This window comes from Rhinolophus hipposideros (assembly GCF_964194185.1).
Source record: "Rhinolophus hipposideros genome assembly, chromosome: 20".
In the NCBI taxonomy this organism is placed as follows: domain Eukaryota; kingdom Metazoa; phylum Chordata; class Mammalia; order Chiroptera; family Rhinolophidae; genus Rhinolophus; species Rhinolophus hipposideros.
The window spans coordinates 3,281,370-3,304,319 of record NC_138066.1 but is presented as its reverse complement, the minus strand read 5'-3'; the positions used below and the strand labels follow the sequence as shown (position 1 = coordinate 3,304,319).

General features: G+C 41.4%; 1 protein-coding gene across 1 annotated transcript; it reads left to right on the top strand.

Annotated features, from left to right (window-relative positions):
- The first annotated feature begins 6,839 nt into the window (after nucleotides 1-6,839).
- CENPV (centromere protein V) lies at nucleotides 6,840-16,373 on the top strand. Its single transcript, XM_081027042.1, has 5 exons — nucleotides 6,840-7,253; nucleotides 9,924-10,022; nucleotides 11,291-11,360; nucleotides 14,583-14,697; nucleotides 15,966-16,373. Exons 1-5 carry the CDS (start codon nucleotides 6,865-6,867, stop codon nucleotides 16,088-16,090), a joined length of 798 nt encoding a protein of 265 aa, XP_080883168.1. The 5' UTR covers nucleotides 6,840-6,864; the 3' UTR covers nucleotides 16,091-16,373.
- Nucleotides 16,374-22,950: the final 6,577 nt, after the last annotated feature.

The window sequence follows — 22,950 nt, the reverse complement described above, 5'->3', positions numbered from 1 at the left end:
CTTAATCAATTGATACATTAGAAGAAAGATCTCTATATTGGGTAGATGAAGAGTGCAGTACTTGTTGTGAACAATTAATCCTGTAATAAATATAGTTATACCTTCAGATAACGTATTCTTGCACCAAACATTTTGAGTGCCAGGCTCAGCAGCAACTCTTGGAGCTGACAGTATGGCTATGATACTAATAAGAAACACATGGTGTGACTGTTTAGGAATGAGTCTTCATACAGAAGGCATACTTAAGATGAGTTGGTCAGGGGGGTCAATGGGAAAGTGGGGAAGTAAAATATCAGTTTCTAAAATTTTCATCTAGGTGAAGGGTGGGATGTGAGTGTGTGAAATGTTTTGGAAAATGTGTTTATTGATCAATTTTGAAATATTACTAGAGGAATATAGGTTTCATAACTACTAGGTATGGGAAGGGAAACACCAGCATTATGGAGACATAGATTAGAACTTCCAAATTAACAGGGAGGCAAGAAGGGAATGAAGAGAAACTTTCCCAAGCCAATACAAAGAAAAAAAATCAACAACAAGGTAAGATAGAAAATAAACATAAATTAATGGATAGAAAAAATAATGATTTCAGTTTAATAAATGCAAAAGAGCTAAATTTTCCTATTTAAAAACAAAAAGATAACAGATCGAGGTGTTAAAAATCCACCTATTAATTATTTTCATTTGAAAGTATTAAAGAAAAGTTACAAACAAAGGGATAGGTAGCTACAGATCATATAAGTACAAACAAAAGGAAAGCAGGAGTGGGAAATTGTTTTTAGATAAAGTTGAAATCAAGGCCAGATACATTAAAAAGAGCTAAAAGTCTATTGTTTAATAAAAACACATAATGTTATTATTTATGTATAATGTAAAATAATATACACTTTTCATACTTGTAATTAAAATTCATAATTATACATAATCTATAAAGATAACCTAAGAGTCATAGATGTTTATGCACCAAACAGCCAAATACAGAATATTCATTTTCAGAATTTAATACAGAATATTCATTTTCAGAATTTAACTAATTAGGCAAAAACAAAGCAAATCATAGAGGAATTGAATAATACAGTTTATAAGCTTGATTTAACACATAGGGAACTTTCTAATCTACAGAGAACATATATATACCCGTTATGTCCATAGAAATCAATTATATGTCTGACCATAAAGAAAATGATAACAAATTCCCCAAAAATAGATTTTATAATTCAGAAACTTGAACTATAACCCAATAAAATTAGAAATCAACCACCAAATTTTTTTTAAAAATTTGCTTGGAAATTAAGAAACAGCCTACACTCAGATCTAAGAGGAAATCAAAATTATTAGGACAAATAAGTAAATTTAGCAAGGCCAGTGGATACTAAATCGATATAGAAAAAACCAATTGTTTTTCTATATATTAGCAACAAATGATTGGAAAAATAAAAATTTAAAATACCATTTGTAATAGCTGCAAAATAGCAAACATTTAGGAATAAATTTAGCAAAAGATATATTAAATTCATTACAAAACATTGCTGAGAAAAATTAAATAAGATTTCATAAATGGAGAGAGATTTTATGGATTGGAAGACTTGATACTGTTAAGAAATCAGTTCTCTCTATATTGTTATACAGATTCAATGCAACTCCAACCCCAAATCCCACCAGGCTGTGTTTGTTTGTTTGTTTGTTTTTGGTACTAAGAGAAAAAGGCAACACACAAACAAACAAAACACAACAGTAAAATTTCCACCTTGTACACTAGGTCTCTCATTTTTGGAGCTCTGAGCCACCAATTATAAAAAATCCAAATTCTCTGAGGCCACCCAAGAAAGCCCAAGCCATATGGAGAGGCTCCAGGGAAGTGCTCCAGTTGAAAGCCCAATTGATCTCCCAGCCATCAGCCAGCATCAACTGTCAGCCATGTGAATGAAGCCACCTTTGATGTCCAGCCTTGTCCAGCCTTGAGATGATTGTACCCTTAGTGACATCTCAGTGAAATTGCATGAGACACCTCAAGCAAGAACTATCCAGCCAAGTCCTTCCTGAATTCCTGTCCCACAAGATCTTAAGCAAAATAAAATGGTTGCTTAGAAAAAAAAGGTTAGAGCAGCCTTATTATAATAGTCCCAAACTGGAAACACTAAATGTCATTCAACTATAGAAGGAATAAATGTGCCATATTCGTACTTGTATATTGGAATACCACACAGCAATGGAAATAAATGAACCATGGATACATGAACAACATGGATGAAACTCAGAGGTGTAATATTGAGTAAAATAAGTCATACATAAAGTACATATTGCATAATTGCATTTATATGAAGTTCAAAATCATGGTGATGAAGTAAAAGTGGTGATTATCTTTTGAGAAGATTGAGTGGGGACAAAGGACCCTTCTAAGATGCTGGAAATGGTCTATATTTTGATGTGGATGGTGATTGTGAAGTTGTGCATATATGTAAAAACACTTCAGTGTATGTAAGGTTTAGCCAAATTTAAAAATGAAAAACATGGATTAGGATTTTATTTTAAAGATATTATGCCATTAAGTTGGCTTGAGGTGAAGAAGAGTTTAATAAAGTTACTGCACCATCCAAAACCCAAGAAGACGATTAAAAAGGTGTGTGCCTTGAACAGTCGGACCCTAGGAATGAAGTTGACTTGATTCAATCAAGAAATAACTTGAACATTGGGGCCAGCCCGGTGGCTCAGGCTGTTGGAGCTCTGTGCTCCTAACTCCCAAGGCTGCCGGTTAGATTCCCACATGGGCCAGTGGGCTCTCAACCACAAGGTTGCCGGTTCCACTCGACTCCCACAAGGGATGGTGAGCTGTGCCTCCTGCAACTAACAGGAACTGGACCTGGAGCTGAGCTGCACCCTCCACAACTAAGACTGAAAGGACAACAACTTGACTTGGAAAAAAGTTTTGGAAGTACACACTGTTCCCCAATAAAGTCTTATTTCCCTTCCCCAATAAAAATCTTTAAAAAAGAAAAAAAGAAATAGCTAGAACAATACTAAAAATATTAGTTTGTCTAAGTCTCAGGAGAGTAGTAGTAAAAGAATGAAAATTAAAGGAATGAAGCTAGGAATATTAAATTGGAGGAACTAAGAGATTTTCATAGAAGTATGGTTGATAGCATAGAGTATCAAGCAGGCTGTTTTGTAAAAATTAATAGCTGATTCTATACTTTATATGGAAATGCACAGGACTTGGAAGGGCCAAGATAATCTTAAAGAACAAATCTGGAGGACTCTGATTTTATAACTAAGTAATTAAGCAAGTAATGAAGACAGAGTGGTCTTGGTGTAAAGGTAGGTATGTAGATCAATGCACCAGAAGAGAGGATTAAGACATAGATAACTGGATATCTATATGAAAAAAATGAAACTAGCCTCTACCTCACATCATATGCAAAAATTAATTTGAGATGGATCACAGACTTACGTATAAAGGCTAAAACTATAAAGCTTCTGGAAGAAAAGGGAGAAAATCCTTCATGACCTTTGGAGTAGGCAAGGATTTTTTAAAAACATGACAAAAAATGCTAACTATAAAATAAAATTAAAAATTACACGTTGAATTTCATCAAAATTAAAAATTTCCACTCATCTAAAGATATTAAAGTGAAGATGTAGTTGGTAGTCACATAGCCGGAACCAGCAGCTGGGGAAAACAACCTTGAGCCACATCCCGCCCCCTCCCCTCCCAATAAGAAACAATGAGCAGACAGAACCGTCATCACTGGAGAGAAAAGGGAGCCTAAGGAAAGTTTCTAAAGCTGCGTATGCACATTAGTTAAAAGAGCTGTCCTATAGTTAACTTTTCTTCATGTGGGGACAGAGTCCCAGAGAACAGTTTTCAGGATCTCTGCCTCGTGTGGGGAGGTGTGGGCTGGGGTGGTGAATGACCATCAACTGTGATTGGTTGGCCATCAGCTGTAACTAGTTAGCCAATTGGCTGCTGATGTAACTGTGTGTGTTGATTGGTTGGTTGGTTGGCAGGCAGAGACGTGAATGGCTGACTGCGAATCCTGTGGCTACTACTGCGTGTGTCTCCTCAGGCCACCAGAGAGAATACAGTGGTATGATTCCCCTATCTATGGCTCTGTAGGTGTTCCTTTTTGGCCTAGCCATATCCTGCGTTATGTGGAGAGTGGGACCAGAGGCCCTGCAGGCCATCTCGCACGACAAATGGCGCAAAGAGCAGGGTCCCCTGCATGACAAATGGCGCTGTGAGCAGGATCTCCCGCATGACACCCTGCATGACACCCTGCATGACATACATAAAGTAGCATGTAGGTATACTGCGCAGTCACAGTGTAGGACCTGCCTCCACATACTTTGGGGAGGGAGAAGGGAAAAAGGAAAGGGTGGCCCCCAATTCCCAAAGCCTATAAAACTGCTGTACCTGTAAAGTTTGGGGAGCCACATCCATTCTCCTCTGGAGTGTGCTTCCTTGGGACATCAAGCTTTCACTTTAATAAACCTTTCTCTCTGCAAAATTGTTTCACCCACTCTCTTGATTTCTGTCTTGAGAGGGGCAAGAACCCCTGTGCCAGTAACAAAAAGCAAAGCCATGACTGGAAGAATATATTCTAAATAGATATGTCTGGCAAATAACTTGTATCCAGACATAAAGAACTATACATGAAACAACTCAATTTACAAAATGGGCTAACTCTGAGTGTGAACAGGCACTTCGCAAAAGATATCCAAATGGTTAACAAGCACATGAAAAAGTGCCCCACATCACTGTACATCAAGGAGATATCACTGCACATCTATCAAAAAGACTGACAATACCAAGTGTTGTAAGGGTGTGGAGCAACTGCAACTCTCATACATTGCTGGTGGAGTATACAATGGTACAGCCACTGTCGTGCGGGGGACCCTGCTTGCTGTGCCATTTGTCATGTGGGGCGGCCTTCGGGGTCTCTGCTCCAGTTCCCCGCACCAGAACGCAGGATACGGTGAGGCCAAAAAGGAACACCCACGGAGCCATAGGTAGGGGAGTCATATCATTATATTCTCACTGGCAGCTGGGTTGGAGACACAGGAAGCAGGAGCCACACTGACACTGTCCGCAACCCTCACTGCTCCGCAACCCTCACTGCTCCGCTTGCAGGCTCAGCCACCATCTTCTTGCTAGCCCCCATTTTTTCCTGCTAGCGTAGCCACGGCAATTATATTAGTGGCCAATGGCTCACTGGTTACAGCTGACAGCCAACTAGCCATAGCTGATGGCCATCCAGTCACAGTTGATGGCCATTTACTACCTGAGCCAGCACCTTTCTGTGTGAGGCCGAGAGCCTGGAAACTGCTTTCTGGGGTTCTGTTCCCACAGCCACTTTGGCAAAAACCGAAAGTACAGATGATCTGGAAAATTTTAAGAGAACACTTCATATAAAACCCTAATAGATACAGCTAAAGCTAGACTCAGAGGAAAATTTGTAGTCATTAATAACTTTTATTACTACCCAAAATACTGAAAATAAATGGATTATGTATTTAATCCAATAAACTATTAAACTAATGAAAAGATAAACAAAAACAGAATTAATAAAGAAGAAAGTTGAAATTAAAGAAGTAGAAAACAGGGAGGGGCTTTGGGTAATGAGGAAGAATATGAAGGGATTAGAAAGTACAAATTGGTAGTCACAAAATAGTCATGGGGATGTGAAATACAGTATGGGGAATATAATCAATAACATTGTAAAGCTCATGTAGGGTGCCAGATGGGCATTGGACTTGTCTGGGGGATTACTTCATAGACTGTGTAGATGCCTGACCACTGTGCTCTACACCTGAAGGTCAAGTAGAATAATATTGAATGTCAACTATAATTAAATATATAGTCGTGGAATACAGAGTACAGCATAGGGAATATAGTCCAATGGTATTGTAACAGATATATACAACGTCAGAGGGATAGTAGATTTGGGAGGGTTATCACTTTGCGATGGGTGTAAATGTCTAATCATTATGTTGTTTTGTACACCTGAAACTAATATAAAAAATATAAAAATAAAATTAAAAAAGTAGAAAACAAAAAAGTAGAAAAATGAGTAAAAGAAAATGTTATTTCTTTGAAGATAAGAATAAAATAGAGCAACTAACAAATGTAGAAAATATCTATGTTTCATCAGTGGTTTTTGTGATTTTTGTCTTTAAACTTTGGTTCTGTGTTCAACAAAACTATACGTAATTTAGTTTGGGGTTTATTCATTTATTACTTTTTAAAAAACCTGTTGACTCGATATCCTCAAGACACTGTTTTGTAATTTTTAAAATATATTTATATACATTACATACATTGTTTTATAAAGTTGGAAAGACCAAGTTTAAGAATTGTAATTTCGGATGCTCTTTGTCCAGTAGGCAGCAGGTGCCAGCCAGGCCATTTACACATAGTATTAGCTTATTTCAGGCGCACGCTGGCTTCTGCAAGATAAGTAGTAGTCCTCACCTTGAAGACGAAGTTACCCCAAGCTGTCCGCTGGGATGTGACTGTGAATTCAGGGCTGATCCAAGACCACCTAGGTCAGGAAGGTAGGAAGAAGCCCTCTGGGTTCAGAGGGGACGGAGGTGCCTCTGCAACTGCAAACCGGCTCTTGGCGTCGGGAGCCGAGGCGCTGTCCGGCGTGGCTTGCAGGATGCAGCTGGCAGGTGCAGGCCGGGAGGCGGGGGGCGAGCGGGTTTCCTGCTGCGGGGGGCCGGGGCCGGGGCCGGGAGGCCGGCATGCGCAGCGCCCCCTGGGCGTGCAGGTTGGTTGGCGGTTAGGGGCGCGCGCGGAGCGGGGCGGGGGCGCGAGGCGGCGGGGGCGCGCGGGCGGCGAGGCCTGCGCGCCAGGCTGCGGGAGCCATGCGGCAGACGCGGAAGACCGCGTCCTCCGAGCCTCGCGGGCAGGAGCGCCCCCGGGCCTCTAGGGCCCCCGCGGCCGCCGCCTCGGCCCCCGGCTCCAGCCGCGCACGGCGCCCCACGGCCCAGGCCCGGGGTGGGAGCGGGGAGGCGGCTAGGCAGTCGGCGAAGCAGCGGCCGAGGCAGTTGTCGCCGCGGGCCCAGGAGGTGGGCCCAGGGGAGCCGCCGCCGGAGCTGGCGCTGCTCCCGCCGCCGCCTCCCCCGACCCCGGCAACCCCGACGTCCTCGGTGGCGACGCTGGATTTGGGCGACCAGCGGGAGCGCTGGGAGACGTTCCAGAAGCGGCAGAGGCTCACCTTCGAGGGGGCCGCCAAGCTCCTGTTGGACACCTTGTGAGTGCGGTCGGGCCGGGCGCGCGGGAGTCGGGCTAGCCCGCCCGCCCGACACCTTCTGCTTGCGGGTTTGGGGCAGATTTTCTGTTCTGCGTTTTACCGGTGGTGTGACCGCCGCGCGTACCCCCAGTGGTGCCAGGCTCTTTTCTAATTGCCTTTAGGGGTGTACTTCCTGGGCTGGCGTGGGGGCTTCTCCCCAGGGAAGTAGGGGGCGCCTCCCTGGAGCTTGTGGAGGCACACACGGCGTCCTGGGACACGAAGGGTCTCTCCCGGGGACAGCCATCATGCACGGGACGCTGTCTCTTGTCTTGGCGTGCGAAGGGAGCCGGGGCCTTTCCCAATGAAAAGAAGATAAATCCCACGACTTTCCTCATAGCTGAGTCGCTTTTTATATTTGAGCATGTGTTTTTGGAGAGAGGGTAAGAGAGAAAGGTAAGGGGATGAGAAAATCTTTAAGAGTTTTGAACCCGCTGGGAGGCGAAATCCCGTTATTCCAGGAGCGGGCTGGTGGGAGGGGGGTGTTTGCATCCCGAAGAGGAGCGCGCACGGAGACGTGCTGGGATTCGGGAGCTCGGCGCGGATAACTAAGGCGGGGAGGGCTTTCTGTTCACCGCTGATGCTCCGGGGCGGCACGCTCTCCTCTGCGCTTCCCCAGCTTTGATGCTGCAGGAAAAGAACCCCCAGCTCCTTCAATGACCAGAGGATTTCAGAGTGTCCGTGTTGTGTTGTTAGAAATGGGCTGTTAGTGTTATCTCTGGCAAGAGCTGCTTTGTTTTCCCAAAATGTGATAGCGTCTAGATCCCTACTCTGTACAACAGTTGTGCTACAAAGAAGTATTTTAGCGCCCTAATAATATCTTTGTCGATTATTTTATGAATTAAAAAGAGCAATCAAAACCCTAGAAAAAAAGAGGAACAACCTAACGATTACCTAACAACCTGAGGATTACTTCTTTTTTTGAACAAAAATGTTCCTTTGTCTTTGTTCCCGAAGAAATTCGTTTAGGGTGAACCATCTCTGAGATGGAATATTTGGTTTTCTCTGTGCTTCAGTTTTTGATGTATCATCTTGGACTATAGGCTGAACGTTTTTTTATATTCATCAAACATTTTTTTTGAACACCTGTGTGCCAGTTACTACTAAGTGTTGGGGATATAAAGATCCTCCGAAACGTAAAACTCAAATTTGAAGTAAAATTTTACTTCAAAACTGATACATGGTTTAGAAAAAGATTTTAAAATGTTGACATAAAAAGATGAGTTTTTTTTAACCTATCAGATTGGTGTGAGTACATATATTTATTAAGAAACCAGAACTCATCAAATTAACTTTATGCAAAAGGAATGTATAATTCAGCACTGTTAAAATATTATCGTATGGAAAAATGTCTGGAGGAATATATAGCAAATAGTTAACTGGATTCCTCTGGGTGTTAGGATTATAGGAGATTTTGATTTTTAACTTTATCAAATGCTGTAACGTTTGAATTTTTTACCGCAAGCATTAATTGTATATTCAGAAAAAAATTAAATACATCAAATTAACTGATTCAACTTGTAAAAAAATTGTAAAACGTCTTTAAATAAATTTTTAAAAATTATAGTTTACATACAATTATATTAGTATCAGGTGTACAACATAGTGACTTCGACATTTATATTCCTTAGGATGTGATCACCATAAGTCCAGTGATAACCCTCTGTCACCATACAAAGTTATCATTATTGACTATATTCTCTGTGCAGTACCTTAATAAGTCTCTATGACTTACTTATTTTATAACTGTAAGTTTGTACCTCTTATTCCCCTATACCTTTTTTTACCCATCCTCCTGTTTAGTCTTAATAACCAAATACATGCAAATTAAAACTGAAGCAAGCTATGTTTCTTATAATTATTGCTTGAGAAGTTAGAGTGAAATGTTTTCTCCTTCATTATTGATAAGTATTTAGCCGTTTTGGAAAGCAAATTGATGATATTTATCAAATCTTAATGTTCCATTAAGGGCCTGGCTTATCTATAATGTGTTTTAAAAGGATTAAAGTTGTATGTAATATGTATGTATAGCTCTGTAAAAAGTCACGTGTATGAAAAATACTGGAGGGGAATATAACAAAATTATAAGAGCTGTTGTTACTTTCTCAGAAGGTTTTTCTGAACCCCCAGACTCAATTGGGTCCCCTTGTCTTTTTCATGGCAGCCTATACCACCGTTGTCACAATCATTTAAATATTATTTGGGTACTTTGTTTTATGGCTGCGTAAGGTCGTTAAGGCCAGGAACCACGTCTCCTGTATCTTGTTTAATGCTTGGTTTGTAAAAATTTTTAGTAAATATAAATAAAAATGTTTGAGTGGTGAGATTAGGATTCCCACCCCCACACTTACTCCCCCTTTCTCAAGTTTTTAGAATGCTTTCTTTTACTATTTAACAACATATAAGAAATGGAAAACGGAGCACTCATGGACAAAGAAGGCACTGAATCCTTTCTTTTATAAAATTGACAGTACCTTCTTAAAAGCACAGAGGCATCTGGGTGTCATGTAGAGAAGAGTTTTGTCTGTCCTGCTTCCTGCTTCTTTCAGCAAGAGAAGAGAGAAAATACGAGCTGTGCAATAAGGTCCTCTGTGACTACTCAGAAATCCTTTTCTGATTTCCTGTTTCGTGTAGTGAATACCAGGGCCTGGTGAAACACACAGGAGGCTGCCACTGTGGAGCAGTTCGCTTTGAAGTTTGGGCCTCGGCAGACTTACACATTTTTGACTGCAAGTGAGTGTTTTCTCTTCCCAAGTTGGTTTAAAAGGACTTATGAATTAAAACAGTGCTTCAACATTATCTGTACAGCTGATAATTGTTGGAGTCAGGTGATGTGTACACAAGGGTTTATTGTTACATTCTTTTTCCTTTTGGGTGTGCTAGAAGTTTTCAATAATAATTTTTTTTAAGATGGAGGTTAAAAATAAGTCTGCTGTGTGGATGTATCTTTGTGTGTGTCTGTGTGTCTGAGAGAGAGCTAGAGAGACCACTCCTAGAGCACAGTCCAAGGTAATGCAGAGCAGGGTCCTCTGGCGAGTGCATGGCAGTCACCCCTGGGACTAATTCTGCGGGTTGATTGGGGGAGTGGTTAGCTGGAGGGCGGGCAGGCAGGCTGGGTGCTGAATGAAAAGCCTTGGGTAGAGTCTTGGGAGTAGGGGGAGGTGCGGGGTAGGTGAGCGGAGCCCACTTGCACGTGGAAGCTCTCCACCGTCCAGGTCCTTCTGTTCTTCCAGGTGAGGCAGGTGGCACTGCCAGCATCTGTGGAGGGCCTGCCTCTCCCACCTTTCCTGGCATTGTGGTAGAACCAGCACTGCAGGCTCTGACTTCTGCATCTTTTGCCCCTAGGCGGGAGCTGAGTTATATGACGTGAGAAATAGACCATGGGATGACTCAGATGGGAAACTCACCAGGCTGCTAATAGTGGGGTCCACATGAGAGAAGCACCAGGGATCCTATAGTAGGATCAGAGAATCCTCTCATTTAGAGGATTTTATACTAAATTAGAATTTTTTAAAAGATGGATTGAAAAGAGGGGACTTAGATTTAATTACCAAAGATGGTAATTCTGAGGAGCTGTTTTACTTGGAGCTAGGCTTTCTGTGATGAGGAAAGAGGGAAACATAATTTTCCTTATTCATTTTTGGTGTGGACATCCCATAGGCATAATAAGATCGTAGCTATGTCTGACAGTTGTTTTCTAAGTGTCTCTAGAATGCAATGGTTCTCTTCTGTAATGAACTGGGGGGGGCGGGGGGGCAGCAGAAACGTGGTTCTGTTGGTCCTGGTTTTCCAACGGATGCATGGCCTCGACGGCTGGCTGTGGGACCTGCGGGCAGAGACCCCAGATAGTCTGCCCATCTGCCTGAGCTCCCCCTTCCCTGGGTGAGGAGCTTCACCTGTGGGGTCATTTGGCTCTCAGAACATACCAGGTTGGGCCCTATGGACACTCAGAGGGTGCAGATGGCTGTTCACAATCTGGGACTTGCTCTTTTTGTCTGTAGCTGCAGCATTTGCAAGAAGAAGCAGAATAGACACTTCATTGTTCCGGCTTCTCGATTCAAGCTCCTGAAGGTTAGTGCTAAGAGCAGGGTGGAAGATGCAGAACCTGCTGGTGAGTCCCTGACTTACAACACCCCTGGAGAGTGCAAGCGGGCAGGGAACACAGCAGGGCCTCTCTGAGCTTTAATTTCCTCCTCACCCAGGTTTCATGTTTATTTTTAAAAAGGTTATATTATTTATTCCTCTGTATTTTGGATGCATATTTGATATTACGGTGGAAACATTTTCAAATATAGAGAATCAAAAAACAAATAAGATCACTCAAATCTTATCAACCAAAGGTAACCACTGTTAATATTTTGGTGTCTATCCTTGTGCATTATTTTCTACACAGGTAAATACAGCTAAATATATATTGTATGTTTGTATCAAAGTAGGATTTTACCTTTCTTTCTGCTTTATAGTCTACTTTAGTATTTCCCATTGAAAATATGTGATTCAAAAATGTTACACTTTATTATTCTGGGTAATTTTTTGTGCTTGGTACAAAATTTGAAAGATACTAAAGTGCATATGAACAGTGAAAAGTCTTCCCTTCCTTGTCTAATCTCTTCCTCCCCCACACCATTTCCTAGTTTATTTACACTTTTTCTGTGTTCGCAGCATATTATATTATATGAATTTACCATAAGCAATTTTCTGTATTTGAACTTTGAGATTGAGTGCAATTTTTTTCCAGTTATAAACAATACTGTGATGAACCTCCCTGTGTATAAATCTTTGACAACTTAGAAGTTATTTCTTTAGGATCAGTTGTCTTAGAAATAAAATCTCTGGTCAAACAATAGAAACTTTTTTTAGAAAGGCTTTCAGCCACTATTGTTTATGTGGAGTGGGGCTTTCATTCCTCCCTTGGTTCCCTCTCCTTGGTTGCCCCTGTTGTGGTCTGACAGACCTCTCTGTGCTTTGGTGTAATGATCTGTTTCCATGTCTGTCTCCTTGACTAGATCATGAGGGTCTCCAAGTACCACCTTTTGTCATGTCTGACCAGCTCCTGGCCTTGTAGGCTTGGCTTTGAGTAGGCACTCAGTGGGTGTCTGGGAGAAAAGACTGAGTAAATGAAGCAGGTGAGGGTGCTGGCATCTAAGTTCTGTTTTGGAAAAGTTCAGTTGTAGATGTCTTTTGGACATTTAGGTAGAGATAGGAAGTGGACACCTGGATCTCATAAAGTGGAGTTGTAGAGCGAGATCAGAGCTGGAACCACTGATTAGGCAGTTGTTGGCATATTGATGATGTTTAGAGCTGTGACACCATGTGCGGTCAACTGGGTAGAGGGTGTAGACAAAGAATGGAGAGGGTGGAGGACAGATCCCTGGAGCTCGCCAACATTTGTAGAGAGCCCTGAGAAGGATGGCCAGTGGTGAAGGAGGAAAAAACAGGAGAGTGTGATGTCCTCAGAGACACAGGTTTCAAAATGGAAGGCATGGTACTGAGAGGTCAGGTTAAGAAGAGCAAGTTACGAATCTAATGGTCAAGAGAAGTGACCGTTAGATTTGTCAACGTGGTGGTCGTTGGTGATTTCTGATTGGGTGTGAAGACAGAAGAAATGACCAGAGAGGTTGAGTACATAGCACTTTGATGATGACAGGCCATATGTTTTTAGTGGATGCACAGGATAATGAGGGAATAGGGTCGGAATGTTACTGGGTGACCTCTAGTAATGAATGAGGTAAAGTAGGGTGTGAGGCAGCTCCCAGTTCCTCTTGGTAATGTCTTGGGGGAAAGTATATAATCAGATAACTTGATGGTTTGGGATCACTTGGCAATTGTTCTTTGCTACTTCTCTGTGGTGAAGTGGATGTGGTCTGAGAAGAGGCCCTTCGGGTGGCCGGGTAGCTCAGTTGGTTAGAGTGTGATGCTCATAACACCGGAGTTTCCGGTTCGATCCCCATATGGGCCACTGTGGGCTGCACCCTCCACAACTACATTGAAACAACTACTTGACTTGGAGTTGATGGCTCCTGAAAAAACACACTTAAAAAATAAATTTAAAAAGTTTAAAAAAATAAAAGAAGAGGCCCCCGCAGGGAACTATTTTTATACAAGGCTGGAGCTCTGAGGGCTTTTCTCTCCTGAGTGGGTGGTTTTCTGGTAGTTAGGGAAGAAGTATAAAAAGGCCTAATGGTGGTAAGAAACCTCCACCCAACGCTTCACACACGCACACATGCACATATAAGTATATTTCCTTTTTAAAAAATAGAAATGGTACTGTACTATACAAATTGTTTTATACTTTGCTTTTTCACTTAACTTTGTGACCTTGGAGATTGTTCCATATTAGCATTTGTAAATAGAACTGCCTCATTCTTTTCACAAATTGCATAGTATTCCAAAGCAATTCCATGATTGCTTTAACTAGTCTCTACTGATGGACATTTTTCATTTTTCCAATCGTTAGCCTTTACCAACAGTGCTATATACATATGTCATTGGATGCATATGGAATTTTAATTGTAGGATAGATGTCTAGAAGTGCAGATGCTGTATTAAAGGATATGTACATTTAAAATTTTGGTAGATGTTGCCAAATTTTACCAATTTAGATTCTCACAACTGATACATGAGAGTGCGTGTTTCTCCACGTACTCATCAATACTGTGTTAACCTGACAGTGAAAAATATCTCATTGCAGTTCATGAGTGTGAACATTATTTCGCAGGTTAAAGAGCGATTTGCTTTTCCTTTTCACCGTTTGTTCATGTCCTTTACACAATTTCCCATTTGTTACTATCCATTAAGGAAAGCAGTACTTTGCCTATGATATCTGGTAAATATTTTTTTTTTAGTTTGTCCTTTCTAGATGAATTCAAATACAGTCAAATAGTTTTCTTAAGACCTTTAGCATTCCTGTTTGGGGACATGGAGAACCAGGCCCTAGCATGAGCTGTCCCCCATTGAGGCCTGGGAAGTAGGCGTTTTCACTCCCTGACGTCCACAAGGCATGCTTTCTTGCTGTGGATCAGGGAACATGTGAGGCTGAGTTGCTGTGTGTGCAGCTGACCTAGGAGAAGGCATGAGCTGTCACGCTCCGGACTGACGTGTGTCCCGGCAGTGTAGGTGAGTCCCTGTCCCAGAGAAGTCTCTAGTCTCTGCGAGACTGGTATGTCGTCATGATCCTGAGAGCCCTACAGAAGGGCTTCCCGACCCATTGAGCCTTTTAAAAGATATTTTTAAAAATGACAACAACAAGAACAAATCTCTTTGTAAAAGAGAAATCTATTTGTGTTCCCTCAGGGAGCCGACAGCATAACCACATACACGTTCAACACGCACAAGGCGCAGCACACCTTCTGTAAGAGATGCGGCGTGCAGAGCTTTTACACCCCCCGCTCCAACCCCGGAGGCTTCGGTAAGTGAAGGGCACGGCCACAAGCTCAGGAGGGACGTGGAGACGCCTGTGGCTGCTCTGGGTACATGCTGGTGGGAAAGGTGGGCACTGGCGTACTTGGCTTGCCTACTGCTTGGTGAGACCTTTCCACTTGCATGTTTTAGAAAAACAGCTCTTCAGCAGAGCTCTTTCAAGTGATGGGATTTAAGACTGGCTCTGCCTATTCAGATACCAGTCAGATCCTGATTCTTATTTACTGGTGCTGTCAGACCTGTGTGTTGCTGGAGCCGAAATTGACGGGTAGAGAGAGGATGGGGAGGTGATTGGCCTGTGGGGTGGGCGAGGGAATTTTAACAACGATGGTGATTAAGGTGATAAAGGAGCAAGGATGAGGAGCATTGATAATGCCATTTTTAACATTTCAGTTTGTTCAAAACACAAACAGGAGAACCCCCAAGTTCCTCTTCAGGTCCTACTTGGATCTGGGGGGAGAAAACAACCTTAGACAGTTGTTCAGAATGACACTAGCTACAGTGTGAGTTGAGTGGAAAGTAGCATTGAGGACGTCCCTGAGTAATTTTTTTTAATTAAAGTTTATTGGGGTGACAATTGTTAGTAAATTTACATAGATTTCAGGCGTACAGTTCTGTAATACATCATCTATATCTCACATTGTGTGTTCACCACCCAGAGTCAGTTCTCTTCCCATCACCATATGGAAAGTTTTGCCAATTACTGTTGCTGAGTAATCTTGCTTCCTGCGTAGATGCAGCCTACAGAGCTGTGGTGGGGCAGCTGTGCGGGGAGGGCATGACGTCATCCTCGCCCTTGCCACCCCCTTTCCTTAGCAGCCCCTCTTCCTCATGTGTCACACGGAAACTCCTTTTTACCTACCTTGAGGCACAGGAAAGGCTTTTGGAAAGTATAAAATTCTGTATAGATGGGGAGGTGTTTAGTGCTTAGACAGTTACCGTCTAAGCTCTGGAAAAGGCCTGAGTTCTGCAGGCTGCCAGTCAGAGATTTCTGTAGGCTTGAGTCTTTGTACTCTTTTTACTCTCAGCTTGGTATTGATGTCCAACCTTTGCCATCCCTGGTTCAGGAAGCCTGATCCCCATCTGAGAGATGGGAAGTGAGCTGGAAGGCTGACATTGTGAGCTGTAGTGTATGATGCGGAAAGCCTGACATGCACTAGAGTGGTGCTTGCTGCTGTGGGTTTTTCCAAGAGTCAGTAAAGCATTTGGTCTCGCTTATATCTGGGACCCTCCTTTCTCTGTGCCACTTCCCTTTAGGAATTGCCCCACATTGCCTGGATGAGGGCACCGTGCGGAGTGTAGTCATTGAGGAGTTCAATGGCAGCGATTGGGAGAAGGCCATGAAGGAGCACAAGACCATCAAGAACATGTCTAAAGAGTGAGCTCCTGCTTCTCCCTTCCTGAAAAGGAGGAATGATTGGGGCCGGCAGCTGTGCTGCCCCTCTGCACCTCAGCGGTGCTCATGAATGTGGCTGACCCCGGCCACTGGTGCCGTTGGCCAGTGGCCGTCTCAACCTCTGCAGTTTGCTCCAGCTACCAGTTTCTTTAGGCAGCTCTTTGTCCTTCCTCAGCCCAGATTTTGATGTAAGCTAGTTAACATCCTTCTTTCTCTTCCCAACTTTTGTGTGATCTTTTAGAAAAATAAATATTTTTAATATGAAAGTGGTTACTATGGTTCATCATTTTCTTCTCACTTTGATTTTGCTTCTGAGGTAAGCCAATTAAGAGCAGATATTTACTGAACTTTGTTAAGATGCTTCAACCAAATTGGGAGGGAGAGAGAAGACAGATGAAAAGTTATTAGAAATGTAAGAATGTGAATGATTACAAGCCACATGAGTTGTAAAGATAATATGAGCTCTAGGAATTCAGAGGAGAGAGGGCTGGTCATGGAAGACGGGGAGGGTGTGATTTTTTTTCTTTAAGGTAAATCAGCTTCTAATTTTTTTTTATTGTGGTAAAATTCAAATAACAGCATTTACTATCTTAATTTTTAAGTGTACTGCTTGGTAGTATTAAGTACACTCGCATTGTTGTGCAACCAATTTTCAGAATGCTTTGTCTTGCAAAACATAACCTCTATACCCATTAAACAACAAATTTGAGTATATTTTTAAAGGAAGCAAGATGTAGGGAGATAGAAGGCAGAAGTAATTGTGAACAGAGCTGTGAGCACATGCTAATGCTAGATTGAATTGGAGACTTGTCATGGGAAGAACTAATGGAAGAGATCAGAAGAAGACGTTGAAGCTGAACTGGGGATGGTCTTGGATATTAGGCTCAGGAATTTGACTTTTATTTTATATGCGTTGGGAAGCCTGTAACAGCTGGGAACAGGATAAGGAAAAGCCATCTTGATCGGTTCCCCTGTCCTGCCTCCGTGTGTCACATTGCTGTCTATTACAATCAGATTAACTTTCCTAAAGCATTCCTTTCATTACCAAATACTGAGCATATACATCGTGGCAAATGCTTAATGTTTGCTCTTTGCTTTAGGAAAATCAATCATGAAATAATTTTGGAGATAGACTGGATAAGGAAAAAAAGGAAGGAGAAGAAATTCAGTAGTTCCCTTTTATCCCCTTTATATGGTTTTGTTATCTGTGGTTTCAGTTACCTGCAGTGAACCACGGTCTAAAAAAAATTAAATGGAAAATTCCACCTCACTTCATCTTGTGAGGCATTATAGCATCTCAGATCACAAGAGGAAGGGTGAGTACAGTACAGTAAGATATTTTTAGAAAGGGACCACATTTCCATAAATTGTATTACAGTATATTGTTTAAATTATTCTGTTTTATTGTTAATCTCTTACTGTGCCTAATTTATAAATTAAACTTTATCATAGGTGTATGTATGTATGTAGGGGAAAAACAGTGTATGTAGGGGCTGTGGTTTCAGGCATCCACTGGAGTCTTGGAATGTATCCCCTGCAGATAAGGGGGGGACTACTTACTGTATAAATGTACTTGTGTTCTGTGTGGTCAACTCCTCTTCCAAGTTGTTGACAGCCTGTTGGCTGACAGCCATGTCCAGATTTTAAGGTTGGAAGGAGCTGGTAAAAAGTTATACAGGTAAAACATGAATATATTCTGATACAGTGAATGTCTCCTCTGATATACCTACCTTGCCAGTTGCAGTATTTTGTAAAAACTACATAGTTTTGTGTGTCTTTTAAAAACATAAATAGCATCGTATTTTATAATACCTTTTGTTCTGCAACTTTCATTTTTGTTTAATAACGTCTTGATGTTTTCATATCAATATACACATCATCATTATTAGTTGTTACGTAGAATTGCATAGTAGTATGGGTACAGTTTATTTAACCATTCTTTTTCTTCATGGAAATTAAGGTTTCCAGTGTTTGCTTTACAATGAGTGTTGACAATATCCTTTAACATGCTTCTTTATACACGTGTATTCTTTGAGGATATAAAGTGGAATTGCTGGGTTGAAGATATGCCTATTTTTAAATTATTATTATTATTATTATTGTTAATTTTTTTAAGGGAGGCACAGCTCACAGTAGCCCATACAGGGATCAAACCGGCAACCTTGGTGCTACCAACACTGCATATTTTAAATCTTAAAAATACTGCTAAGTTGCTCAGAAAGTGTATACGAGCCTCTAAAATGTCTGTCAACCCTGTGTATACCAGAGTGCCCTCACCAACGCTTGATGTTATCAATCTTTTTAAATTGTGACCAATCTGTTGGGCAAAAAAGTTTCATTTTTAAAAAATGTCTGTTTTCCTGATTTCCTGTGAGATTGAGCGTCTTTTTATGTTTTTGGCCATTTTTATTTCCTATCCTGTCAGTTGCTTGATCATGTCCTTTGCCCTTTTTTTTTGGGGGGGGGGGCTATTTGTTCACCTACCAATTTAAAAATGTTAGTAAAAAAGTGTTTTAGATACTATTAAAGTAATTTTTGGGGCTCCTTATGTTTAGGATGTAAATCCTGTTATAAATTTTACAAATATTCTTTTTCAGTTTCAATTGTTCTAACTTTGTTTATTAGGGTTTTAGATTTTGATGGGTTCAGATTTATCAGTCTTTTTTTTTCCTTCTCTTTATGATGTTCTCACTTGTGTTTTCTGGCTTTTTGTAATTTATGTCTTGTTTGAGAATACCTGTTTTATCAAGTTTATAAACATATTTACCTATATTTTCTTTTACTACTTTCATAGTTTTATTGTTTTGTTTCCCTCTTCCTTTTCCACCTCCCCCGGCCCTTCAGTTCAAGCCATTGTTTCTCAGTCGTGTAGGACACAGCTCCCTGGCCCATGCGGGTATTATGAGCCTTGCGCTCCGCCCCGCCCCCCCCCCATGGCAGTCGGGTGCCAATTGTCAGTTGGCTGCTCACTGCAGCTCACGGCAGCTCTAGCTAGCTGCCGGCCACCGGCCATTCATGGCAGCATGTGGTAATCCTTGGCAGCACACAGCAGCCCAGCTCCAGGTACAGCTGTTGTTCACAATCTTAGCTGTAGAGGGCGCAGCTCACTGGCCCGTGTGGGAATTGAATCGGTGACCTTGGGGTTAGCAGCATGGCGCTCCAACCTCCTGAGCCACTAGGCTGGCCTGTTTTGCTTTTTTTCCGGGTGGTTTTTAATTTTAATTTTAATTTTTGTCAGTGGTATGAGGCAGGATTTTAGGCTTCCGCTCTCAAAATAGCCATTGCATGGACACTTCTATTGACTAATCTCTCCATTCCTTACTGATTTAAAATGCTGCGTTTACTAAATGAGGTTGTTGTGGACTCTTCATTTGTTTTGTTAATCTATTTCCTATAGTTCCACAAGTACCACACTGTTTTAAATCTCTAAACCTTTATGATGTGCTTTAAAAAAAATACAGGGTCAGTCCCCCCTCATTTTTTTGTTCATTTTGTCTTCCAAATGACTTAGAATTAGTATAGCAACCAAGATATAAAATCATGTTTGGATATTGATTGCGAGTGTATTGAATTTATAAATTAACTTGGGGAGAGTAGCCTTCTTTACAGTATTGAGCTTTATCCAGGAAAGTGGCGCATCTCATCAATTTGGTTTGTTTTTTATGCTCTTCAATCAAGGTTCATGCTGTTCTCCATATAGAAGCTGTATAACTGGCACAATTTGTGTTGAGTTTATTCCTGGATTCCTGGCTGTCTTGTTTTTCTTGTGAATGGGATCTTTTTTCACACTTTGCATTTGGTTGTTGCTGGTGGAAAGGAATGCTTTTGTGCATGGTGTGTTAAACCTTCCTCTGGCCAGGTGTTGGATTTCCAGTGACTTTCTGAGCCAACCTATTGAACGTATCCCCTGCCAGTGAGGCCACTAGCAGAAGTCAAAATATTAAGCGCCCCTGAGTGGAAACTGTCCTAGCTTGAGCCTCTTTAGTCATCATCTTAGAGGTTGGTATTTTCCCACTTGTTTCAGAGGAAGCAAGGTTTTGGTATCAACCAGGAGGCTCTCTTTTGAGACTAGGAATGTCAGATGCTGTCAGCAGCACCAAGCACCCTCGGAGTGAGCCCGGGACTGGAGAGCAAACCAGCTGGAGTCCCCACATGGCACCACTTTCCCTTCTGGGGTTTCGGCCAGGAAGCTACTCGCACTCATTCCTGTACGTGTCCTGTTGAGGAATTTGAGGGGGTATTTGCTACAACTTTGTCTTATATCTTCTGAATTCATTAAAGAAGGAAACAGTTCTAAAGCCAGCCAGAACTTCCAAAGTCAGATTCAATTAGCTATACTTAGTGGAAATCCAAGGCCTTGGATTTGAGGATCTTTTTTTGAAATCAACCTTCACTTTAAAGTTTGTGGCACAAGGGCCAGTGCTTGCTTTTGCGGCTGATGAAAAGGTCAAGGATGACCTTCACACTCTGGTCAAACTAGAGTTATGTTTTTGTTCCCTAACCTCTTGTGGGCCCAAGAACATAAACATTTTTGTAGTTCTAGTAGTTCTGCCATCCTGGTCTGTCTTTCCATAAGGTTTGACAGCTTCCCTTTTCATAGAATTCACTGACTTCACATGTTCTGTTCGCACCAGCTAACCTCCATGCTTTCACCACTGATTGACTAGTCTGGTGGTCTGCAGGGTAAGGTGCGCATCCTCCAAGAAATACTCAAGGTGATCTATTGATCTGTGGGAAGAAAATGTCAGAATCTCTATACTTTTCAAATTTTTTTCTGTATGCTTTATAATGTATATATTAGCACTTAGAACAAATGTATCATTGAAAAGTCAAAATCAGGAGACCATTGCTCTTGTCTATTGATTATGTTTTCCCTCTGATCAGTGCCACCCATCAAACATCTGTCTATGCATCTGCAGTTTTTCATTTTTTGTTTCCTGAGGATAAATGCATGCCCATGGAATTAATTGCAGAATCAAGGGATATGTGCATTTTAATGATTTTTTTCTTTTAAAGATATTTTAATAAAAAATATAGCTAACATACAATATTATATTAGTTGCAAGGGTACACTATACTTATTCAATATTTCTATACCTAAAGACGTGATCACCATAAGTCCAGCAACCACCTGACACCATACCACACTACATACACACCTGTTATTGACTGTATTCCCCATGCTGTACATTACATCCCAATGACGTGTTTGTTTTATACCTGGAAATTTAGACCTCTTATTCCTTTTCCCCTTTCCCCCACTTATAAATTTATCAATTGCAGTTGACATTCAATATTATATTAATTTCAGTTGTACATCATGGTGGTTAGACATTTATATAACTTAAGAAGTGATCCCTCTGACTAGTCTAGCACCCACCTGGCACTGTACATTGTTATTACCATATTATTGACTGTATTCGCTATGCTTTGCTTTACATACCCATGACTATTTTGTAACTACCAATTTGTTCTTTTTAATCCCTTCACCTTTTTTTAATGTTTTACTTACTTTAAGTGTGTTTTTCCAGGACCCATCAACTCCAAGTCAAGCAGTTGTTTCAGTGTAGTTGTGGAGGGCGCAGCTCACAGTGGCCCATGTGGGGATCGAACCGGCAACCTTGTTGTTAGGAGCGCTGCACTCTAACCAACTGAGCTAACTGGCCGCACCCCCTTCACCTTTTTAACCCTGCCCTTAATCCCCTTCCAATCTATCACCCCAACAAATCTAGTACTCATCTGACACCATACATAGTTATTATTGACTATATTCCTTATGCTATACCCAACATTTCCATGACTACTACTTGGTAACAACCAATTGTACTTCCTTATTCCTTCCCCTTCTTTCACCCACACCCCCAACCACCCTCCCATCTGGCAACCATCAAAATGTTTTCTGTATCTGAATTTGTTTTTGTTTTTAGTGTTGTTATTTAGATTCCACATGTAAGTGAAATCACATAGCATCTGTCTTTCTCTGTCTGACATACTCCACTCAGCACAGTACCCTCCAGGTCCATCCACGCAGCTGTGCATGGCAGGAACCCATTCTCTTCCCTGGCCGAGCAATATTCCATTGTACATATGTACCACCTCCTCTTGATCCATTCTTCCATCGTCGGACACCCAGGCTGCCTCCACATCTTGGCCATTGTAAACACTGCTGCAGTGACCATGTGGATGCGCACGTCCCCTCCAAGTAGCATTTTGGTTTTTTCGGATAAATACTCTGAAGTGGGATTACTGGGTCCTTCAGTGTCTCTTCTTATAGCCTTTGTTTCAAAGTCTGTTTTGTCTAGTATAAATATTGCTACCCTAGCTTTTTGTTTCCATTTTTAAGAAATATCTTTTTCCATCCCTTTACTTTCTATCTGTGTGTGTTTTTCAGTCTGAGGTGAGTCTCTTGTAGGCAGTATATGTAAGGGTTTTGTTTTCTTATCCATTCAGCCCTCCTATGTCTTTTGATTGAAGCATTTAATCCACTTACATTTAAAGTAATTGTTGCTAGATGTGTAGTTTTTGCCATTATGTTACTCATATATATATTTTTTTTCTGTCTAAAACCAGCCCCTTTTTTTGCTGGTTTGGTGGTGATGCACTCCTTTAGCTTTTTCTTGTTTGGAAAACTCTATCTGTCCTTCGATTTTAAGTGATAGCCTTGCTGGGTAGAGTAGTCTTGGTTGTAGGACCTTGCTTTTCATCATGATGAATATTTCCTGCCAGTCCCTTCTGGCCTGCAAAGTTTCTGTAGAGAAATTAGCTGACAGTCTTATAGGATCTCCCTGTGGGTAACTAAATGCTTTTCTCTTGTTGCTTTTAGGGTTCTCTCTTTGTCTTTAACTT

What these genes read in the sequence shown, in the direction of transcription:
- CENPV (XM_081027042.1), top strand. Translation starts at nt 6,865, where the DNA reads ATGCGGCAGACGCGGAAGACCGCGTCCTCCGAGCCTCGCGGGCAGGAG. An exon ending in TTACACATTTTTGACTGCAA is followed by an intron (nt 10,023 to 11,290) that starts GTGAGTGTTTTC and finishes TTTTGTCTGTAG; the next exon opens with CTGCAGCATTTGCAAGAAGA. An exon ending in CTCGATTCAAGCTCCTGAAG is followed by an intron (nt 11,361 to 14,582) that starts GTTAGTGCTAAG and finishes GTGTTCCCTCAG; the next exon opens with GGAGCCGACAGCATAACCAC.